Raw genomic sequence first — 10,049 nt, forward strand, 5'->3', positions numbered from 1 at the left:
AGAAAGAAAAGAGAATGAAAACCTACCTTTGATAGGGCTGCAAGTCTTCTGTCTTCTTTTTCCAGTCGTTGTTTAAAAATTCACGAGTTCAAAGTTTCATTTTTAGACTTAACAAGTTGCTGTCTGTGCATTCAGGTTTTTATTTGAAAGTGGTTTTCATGTCTGAAGTTACTTCAAACACTAACGGAAAATTCTTTTCAAGACTTGCAACCATATCCAATGCTATTCCCAGATATATACATGTATATATAACCCTGAGCCATGGTTTTTAAGTCCTATTATGATTTCAATTGTTGGGTAGATATACACCGTATACTTTTTAAAATTTATTTTTAAAAATCTAAATCTAATTCATATGTAAATGGTTTTACTGAGCAAAGATTAAGCAACTCCTCATTTTCCAGCACACATGACCTAACATTATTACACTTAAAATACAGTAAGACTCTCACTCTGCCACTCTGCATCATTCGGGCACTTTTCCTGAGTGTGTTAACAAATGACCATGCTAGTTTCTGACAAGTGACTGACTCCCAAGCAACCCAATATAGGCAGGATAACAGAAGTTAAGATGAGGCCAAGGAATTCCCTTAACTAACACAACAAAGCCGAATTCCAAGACTCTGAAACAATCATCACAAACAAGTGCTGACTTACTTTTATACCTAACATATGTTCTGCTGTTTGATAGCAATGATGCTTGTTCATCCTACTCCTATGCATTCCCTACACAGACAGACAAAGACAAGGAACTCCCAATCAAAGGAAATATTGGACAAAGAACCATAACTCCTACCAGAAATCCTAACCAGAAATGATTGTCCTAACAACAAAGGAAAAACAACTAAAGAGAAAACCAAAAGCAAACACAGACTGGGAAGAGCAATGGATGGTGTAGAAATTTCAAAACACGTAAATAAATATGTAAACATCTTCATTGAATAAAAAACGAGGTTTCTGAACCATAGTAAACAATATTTATTTTCGTTTAAATCACTTCTGTTACTGCCTACCTGATTATATGTTAGAGCAATAGTTTCATTGACCATGTTCTTTTTCATGCTTAGTCTAATTTACTTCAAGTAGAAATGAAGATGTCTACATGTACATTCATATAAAATGTGACATATATTCAAAATGCAGGGAAATGTTAAAAATATTTGTCTTTGAGCTGAATTTCTTTTCCCTTTTTTTATGAACTTTTTCTCAATTTTCATAAATCTCAACATTTAGGTTGAAACAAGCATTTAATTGACAATTATTTTCAGAGCATGTCCCTGCTATCAATAATAGTTGAGGTTCCTCATGATCAAAATGTGCTTTTCTTTCTTTTGCATTGATACTATCATGTACATGATGCACCCAATTTCTAAAATGAACAGAATGTCTTGCTGAATTTCATTCAAACTGAACACAGTTTGACCTAAAACCTCTTAATGTTTGTTAAATTTTAAAGAGCTCAAGATACCTCAGATTAAAAACGTGCAAATGTTTGTTAACATTCATAGAACAATAAACCACACTTGAGAGAGTTCCAGTCATCATGTTCATTAATACGATCCTCTTTATCATGTGCATTAACTTTTCCCTCCAGAAAAATATAATCAGACTAAATTCTCTCAAATCGTGATTTGTAGTGTTTTGAGGCATGTTTGAGCAAAATCAAAACATACAGGAATACTCCGACAGTGTTTCTAGCATACAATGTAAAACATCAGTCCATAATGAATGAAATTTTTAAAAAATTAACCATGTCAAAAATCAAAATTTTAGTGTAAAAATAATCAAAGACAATGTTTACAGCAAAATTTCACGGCACAAAAATATTGTCAAGTCAAAGATTGAATGCACTCTGTTTTAAATGCTGAAACAATGTCGAGAATACAGAGCTTAAGATTCCACAAAGGTCACCAGTAACAAAAGCCTCAATTTCACAGACTGAGGAATATTACCTGGCAGGGCTGGGAGGATAAGGGGTGGTTTAGATTCAGTTCAATTTCTAATTCAATTACTTGTGTTTTCTTTTCTCCAATTCATTCAATCACACTTTCTCATCCATGAAAAAAAAGAACATAGTATGTTATACCTTTCCTTCTAACCTAGAAAATAAGGTGTTTTACTTCACCAAAAGACTTGATATTGTTATTTGCCTTTTATTACAATTTCAGTTCTAATAATATGTGGAAAGTGAAATAATGTCAGTATCCATATCTCTTTCTTGGTTTCTAGAGCCCCTTTACAATAACACAGTAATTTCTTCCTCAGCTTCCAGAACCCATTTACAGTAATGCTGTAATATCGCCTTCAGTTTCTAGAGCCCCATTACAGTAACACAGTGATTTCTTCCTCGGTTTCTAGAGCTCATTTTTAGTATCAGCTGAATGTAAACTGTAATTTCTCAGTAAATGTACACTCCTCAATGCTCATCTTATGAGAGTCAAGAGTGGCAAAACAGAAATATTCTTAAGCATTTATGATGAAAGGTTGATAGAAACATTCTTGTTTAGAGAGGATCAACATCACTAAGTGCAGTAATTCTCCATAATTCCACTTTATAAAAATAATTTTAGTGACATTATGCTGAATTAATATTACAAAAGTGATCATGACATTCTTAAAAACACTTTCTCTTGATCATTCAAACTGCATTCACAGGCTGGTACAATGGTTTGTACATATTCAATCAATGTATGCTCCGTTTCATTTAGTAATACAAGAAATTGAATGGATCCATCACTTGTTCACTCTTTCATGCTTAGCATTTTTAATTCATGAAATACTAAATTTCGAACTGAACCAAACTGAAATCTGGAGTTCTGAATTGGTACAAAGAATCGAAGGCCAGCCCTACCAAGTGTACAAAGCTCTATAGTATCATTCAGCCATTCTTTTTAACTATTCTTTTCTTCAAATGTAATGTAAAGCTAATATTGTAATCTTACCAAAGTTATTTTTTCGTTCACGATTTCTAATAAAACTTGTCAAATCATTCTTTGCATTTTTTTCCTTTAAATTTTTACACACACAACAGAAAACCTTACAAATTTTATCAACAAATTATCAAAATGAATTTTTCTTCTTAAAAAAGGTTATAATAAGACATCGTTGAGTGTCTGAACAACGGACTCCGTTTTGAACAGTGACCTTTGTGCATTCCAGACAAGTGACAAAACTCCGTGTCCCCTACCTTTCATCTGCCCCATGTACCAGTTACTGCTGCCGTCCATTCCACTGATATTGCTGCTCTCGTTCGAAGTCTCCTCTCTCGGCCACTCGCCCGGCGGTTCCTCCACATTGTAGTTGGGCCCTGGGTCATCTTCTTCACTCCGAATTGAGTGGTGTCCATGACCAAATACCTCATCCCCCATATACATTTCTAAATTACTCATGTCTCTCTCAGTGGCTGTCTCTATCTTTACGATGCTCAAATCTGGCTGATCATTGCTTTTATCTTGACTGAAATAAAAACAATAAGATATTTGGTATTTTAAGAAATACATGCAACTGTCCCTGTACTCCAGCCAGCTCAAAGTTCCGTGATGAAGTTTTCATTCTATCATCTCTGTTATGAATATATACATTTTAAAAATTATTCTTATCATGTTTTTTAATGTTACCTCCAACATCCCTCTGCTAAAACTTGTATATATAGATCTGTTTAGTATATTGTACATTAGTAGATACCCACCCAGTATCCACACTCCTCCCGATGGACGGAGGCCTCTCACTGCTCTCGCTTCTCTCTCTGGGCGTGCTCTGTGATTTCTGAGATGAGGGAGAAGATGCAATTTCTGGAAATACTGGCATGGACACCGACTGCGTGGCACTGCCACTGGCAAATGGTTTGGGCGCTGGTTGCCTGGGAATCTGCGTCATAACGACGGGGTAAGGAGCCCTGTAGGATGTGCCCGAGTCCTCACTAACCCGAGGTCCTGTGCTGGAATTCATCATTTCGCTAGTATACTGTGGATCCGAGTAGTCTGGTATGTGAACCTTTGGTTGTAGCTGTTTCTCTGGGTCTTTCTTCTGTTGAACTTTCTCGTGTTGTGCAATGCTGCGATTGACCTCGTTTGAAGATGAAGATGATGAAGGAGAGTCTTGAAATGCTAGAGGACTGACGGTAATCGGGTCACGACTTGACCCACTCAGTGGTGGAGGGGCTGCCGGTGAAGATTTCCCCACCCTTTCAGTGAGAGGGGGACCAGAATCTCCTGTGACATTCACGACTCGTAAATCTGACGAATGGTTGTGCTGACTAGACACAGACAGAGAAACGCTCGTTTGTACCTTCACTGGTTCCTGAATGCCAGTGGAATCTTTCTTTGGGGGTTCTGTTTGCACCAATTCAAATCCATCTTCTCTAATGTCGACTACTCCCGGACCCTGAAATCCTGACCCCAGCCTGGGAACCCTATCCCACGGATCTGAAGTAGCACCATAACTTTCTGCCATACTGCTTGTATCATGAATTTTGGGACTAGATGAGCTATGCATTCTCTGACGCTTCACCCCAGGGCTTGATGGTCTGTGCATGTCACCATGACGTTTTACAGATCTTTCATGCTTTCTGAACAAGTCCGACACCCTCATGTGTTTAAAATCTGTTTGATCATGAAAGCTGTACCTGAACTGAGCTCCTGCACCTTTATTCATACACTTGTTAAAGTCTGCACAACATTTAGTGACGCTGTCCACCTGAAGAAGTCGGGCTATCTTTTCCACATCACTGCTATTGTCCTCGGTCAGAATCATGTAGCCTTCATACAGATATTGCAGAAACGTGTTGACCGACTCCTGCCTGATGTCCGAAGCCAGCCTGACCTCCAGGTGTGAACCCGATGTGGCATTTTCCATCGTTTGTAACATCGGACAGGCCGCCACCAGGACAACTCTGTGAGCCTGTAACGAGGAAACATATTGTAATCATTCCTCAACACCCACAAAACTGATGATGTATTTAATAATTCCTCAACATACAGCAACAGAGAGTTGTTTTTTTTAATTTAAAGTTTCCATTCACATAAAATAAAATTATATCACAAGACATCAATAAATGAAATCTTAAATAGCTCCTCCTCAAATGACCATAATGCCAAAGGTCTTCAAAATACATGATGCAGACTAATTAACATATTTCCCATATTCAGGGGATAAAATCAAAGCAAATACATATAATCTCTATAACACTTAGTATTATTCCTGAAAAAATCCCAACCATATTCTAAAACGGTGCCAAAACATAATGACCGTTTGAGAAAAATAAAAAATGGTAGATGGACAATTTTTTCAAAGTTTTAATATTAATAATATCTGATGCTAGTGATGGGCAATCAAACCAAAAAAAAATCATAATCGATTATCGGTATTAATCAGCTGCTCCAAATCGATTATAATTTTTTTTTTTTCCTTAAACGAAATAAATATTAAAAAGTTAAACATATTAAGATTTACTTCATCCAAGAAAAAGTTTTATGAATGTTTATTTCATTTTCTATAAATAAAGTAGAAAATAAGAGCCAATATTTTCACTTCTTTGTTATATTTTTAATTTTTTCTCATTAAGTATATTGAATGGAAATATCACTGATATTAGTCCCACCTTGCATCAATTTTCTTGGAATTACATGATAAGAAAAGTAATTATCCAGAAATTGAACTCCTATTCCTGTTAATAATGAAGTTCACAAATTGTCTGTACTGTTTTTGTGTATTTTTTGGTTATAGTAAAACCCCACAATATTGTTTATTTCCTGTTATTAGAATGACCCTACATTCAATCATGGCGGTAAAAAGTATAAACAGTGCATGGATACCTATGCTGTTATAAACATTCATCAATACTTTAAAACTTGGTACTTGTGATTTGCGGTAATAAAATAAAGGTTTTCCCAGTATTTATTTTTGTCAGCGATGTCGGCGACATTTGTTTAATCGATTAGTAGTATCGAAGAGTTCCCAACGACAGACAATCGATCATCGGTGACAATCGGCCCATCACTATCTGATGCAGATACAAAAGCATGAGAAAGCAATCCATATCCAGCTTTTGTTTTAGAATACAAGAATAACTATTTACTTGTAGGTCTGAATACATTTTAGTACCTTTCTAGTATAACTGTGTACTGAAAAAAAAATGTTTTGATAAAAAGTGGTTACCTCATCATTTTCCTTTCAAGTAAAAAAAAAAATGGTGTGTGTGTGTGTGTGCCACTCAGCCACATTCATTTAAAAGAAGACTGGTCCAAGAATTTTTAAAAAGTTTGTATCGCCCAATATAAACTATTCATCTTCCTTATTAAAAAATCTCACAAGGAACTCGAGCATGTAACAGAAGCTAATTTAGCAAATTCTTGCCACATCATTTCCCCTCCTACTTCATCAGTTCTCTCTATCCACACATATCTCTCTTCTTTCTATACTTACGCGAGTTGACACGGCCCCCGTTTTAATTATGGCATCACAGAGCGTCTGACTTTTCCACATGGTGGACAGCTGAGAGAGCAGGGTGCTGGAATGCACATGATTCATGTAAACTTTGTGGTAATTCTGACTCGACATCTTGTTTCTCAAAGTTCTGTTTCCGTCACTCAGGGTTCTCAAATCAGTACAGGATTAATATGCAGATGATTCAATGCCTGTAAATTGAATGTGATCTAAATTAGTCATTTTTGCAAATAGGCATGGTTTTTCAACAAAGATGTAAAATCATTTCCTCTAGACATTATGCATCCAGTTTTTCAAGCAGGAAAGCTGCATCAAACTTGTTCAACATCCCCTCAGGTCACAATTATCTTTTAGTATATTTGATTATATTATGTACACAACTTAACCACAGGACACTCTAGGATGTACAAATACAATGCAATTCAATTCCCTGGAAATATACAGATTAACTGCTAAAGCTTAGGCTCCCAAGGACAGACTTCAAACTTAGCACAAAACATATTTCTAGTCCTCCAGGTCAATCCACAAAACAGGTTGTAAAATGCATAACAATTTTTGACAATGACATCTTGAAAAAAAAATTGTCATTAGTACCAAACATTTCCAGTTACAGAGTAATTATTAATGAATTCCGACAGAAAGTCTATGAATTCTTGTCATGAAATCAGACACCACGGCCATAGATATTTATTTAGCTACGTAACAGGGATTTTTTAAGGTCTTGATTTTAAGGGCCAGGGCCTTTCCAATACAAAACTTTCGGGATGTGCCGGAACGACCGATTATATTTGACGTTTACACACCATGGTCACGTGATAATAACCAATTGTAGGGCAAAGATGACATCGATACAAATGGTGTTTAGCTAGCACACGGTCCGTAAAGAGCTATGAGCAATCCCACGATGACGATCCGAGTCACTATTGGTGCCTAGTACCTGGGTGTAAATTAGATGGAGGGCAAAAGGTGCATTTAGATGCGTATCATTGGATGCAAGGCGTGAGGTTTTACCGATATCCTCAAAATATTCCCTAGATTTATTTCTCTCGCCAACTCCCATATTTCAATCAAATGCATTTTCCTATAAAATGGTTGTAGTAATTCCTTTCTTTCAAAGATAGCATTTAAATGCAGGAATTTGATAGCAATTGAAGAATTCCATGTTTGTTCACTTTGTTGTTATTGTAATCCGGAAGTGACATGCCCTACAATTGACGTTCAATGCGCGATAAAAGTCTAGTGGATCCGTATCTCGAAAGTCCCGTATTGGGAAAAATAGTGACACTTGCTTGAAATTGGGAAAAATGTTTCATACAAAGAAATAGGGAAAAACCCAAATCAGAGTGCTTTAAGGTATAATGGGGCTCCTGATGACTTTCAATTTGGTCAAAGCTTACATCATTCAAATATTGATTGATTGATTGTATCTTGCTTAACGTCTCGCTCAAAAATTTTTCACTCATGTGGAGACGTCACCAAGACCGATGAAGGGCTTCAAATTTAGGCCTATGCTTGGCGCTTATGGCCATTGAGCAGCGAGGGTTCTTTAGCGTGCCACACCTATTGTGACACGGGTCATCCGTTTTTAAGGTCATCTCCGAGGACCAGTGACATTCACACCTGATGCCGAGCATTTGGCGATGGAACTGTCACTACCTGTTTCAACGACTTAGGTCTGTCGCGGCCAGCATTCGAACCCCGGCCTTCCGCATGCGGGGCGAAAGCTCCAACCTCTTGGCCACCGCAACGGTTTCATTCAAATAAGCAGAGACCAAAAAATTTGGTTTACTTAAGACTTTTGAAGCAAAAATTGTAATCTGTGGGCCTGTGAAGAAGATTTATGAAAAATTTGGCTACCCTGCTTGATTTGTTTTCATTATTTGGGAATTTCAAAGCGAAAATTGTGGAAAATACCTGCTTTTAAGCATTGGGAATGGGGCCTTATTTCGGCCCCCTACAGACCCTAAAAAAATCCCTGATGTTCTTTGGCATTTATTTAGATAGAAACTTCCCAATGGGTTTTAATTTGTATATAGGCACTTACTGTACACAGGGAAATATTCGCCCCCGTTTTATTTTCGCCCCTTATTGTCAGTGGACGAAATTGTTTTTTGCCCCTCATATCTCTCTTTCACACAACTGTGTCTGGGCAAATTTAAACCGGAGTGAAACAATCAACGAGTGTAGAAAGACGAAAATAACCCTGTACACAGCATATGTTTATTTTGCAAAGTAATACATTAGGTATTAATTCAGCTAGGCATTTGTTCATTTAGCGAGGTACTTGGGAATTGGACACTTGACGACCAGCGAGTGGGTATAAAAGCAGCCAATCAATGAAAATGGTGGAAGATACCAAAGTATGAATTTTCTGGTCCCATTCAAATTGCAGCATTTGTTTTGCAAAAGTAAGACTAAGCTGTTGTACTGAGATTTTAAAATGGGTATGTTTGTTCCCTTCACAACTGTGCATATACTGGCCATAATCATTTTGGACATGAATTCTCTTGGAAGTTTTGATCCTGTCTTAAAAAATTTGATGCTGGTCTTAATTTGTATTTCAAACTAGAGATGGACAGTTAATGGGTGTGAATAACTGATTATCCTTTGTTTACACCGGATGTTGACTCACATGTAGCACGAGCATGCTTATTAAGTAGATAAGAGGGATTGTGCCAAAGGAAACATGTAATCAAATCACTGCATGAAGTCAAATGAAAAAAATATATACTCAAATATCATTGGTAAATGCAGATTTTATTTTTAATCTGACATATATTATCAATTCCTTAAAAAAGGTTAACATTATGAAAATAACTGAGACTTCATTAGGATTATTCAGTCTGATCACTTGTTTCTAAGCAACCATCTCCAAGGTCATTTGTGTAACTCACATTTTCTCTAAACAATAATGACAAATGTCCAATTGATCAACCATTAGTGATGGACAATCGGAGAAAAAAAATTAATCGATGATCGGATTAATCGGATACACCTTTTCAATTGATTAATCAGAAAAATAATCGCATTTTAATGACTTCAAATTTATGGCACAAATATAATAAATTTACTTTATTTTTTACCCTAGATATTAAGTTAATTAGAATAAAATCATTAGATTGATTGTATCTTGTTTAATGTCTCTCTCGAGAACTTTTCACTCATATGAAGATGTCTAAAATCATAATTTATGATTATGATTAGAAATTTGAAGTTAATAACCCCATACTTTTGATTTTATTTTCCCGGGATAGATCTATCGACTTTTATTGTTCTTATGGGATCCAGGTTAGAATAGAGCCTCATGACCCCTTGCTCGTTGTAAGAGGCAAAATCTGAGGCCCTGTGTCACAGCAGGTGTGGCTCGATAAAGATCCCTCCCTGTTCAAAAACTAAGCGCCAAGCATAGACCTAAATTTTGCAGGCCTTTACCAGCAATGGTGATGTCTCCATATTAGTGAAAGATACTCATGAGGGACGTTAATAATGTTCAATAATTCAGTCTTATCAAATGATTCAGCTTCGTCAGCCATTTTTGATTTTAGATAAAGTCGCGCGACGGCAGGAATATTCGTATTATTAATTTTAAAAAATAGACATCGACG

General features: G+C 36.4%; 1 protein-coding gene across 24 annotated transcripts in view; it reads right to left on the minus strand.

The window, feature by feature from the left end:
* Nucleotides 1–6,558, minus strand: part of LOC125648486 (zinc finger E-box-binding homeobox 1-like) — a 46,043-nt gene extending 39,485 nt beyond the window's left edge. For all 24 annotated transcript variants that reach the window (XM_048875613.2, XM_048875602.2, XM_048875609.2 and 21 more), the window contains exons 1-3: nt 6,424–6,558; nt 3,689–4,899; nt 3,188–3,456 (exon numbers count right to left, since the gene is read on the minus strand). In XM_048875613.2, coding sequence (XP_048731570.2) covers nt 3,188–3,456; nt 3,689–4,899; nt 6,424–6,558 — 1,615 coding nt within the window. The remainder of the gene's footprint in view (nt 1–3,187; nt 3,457–3,688; nt 4,900–6,423) is intronic.
* Nucleotides 6,559–10,049: the final 3,491 nt, after the last annotated feature.

Source organism: Ostrea edulis, chromosome 6 (assembly GCF_947568905.1).
Source record: "Ostrea edulis chromosome 6, xbOstEdul1.1, whole genome shotgun sequence".
Taxonomy (NCBI): Eukaryota; Metazoa; Mollusca; class Bivalvia; order Ostreida; family Ostreidae; genus Ostrea; species Ostrea edulis.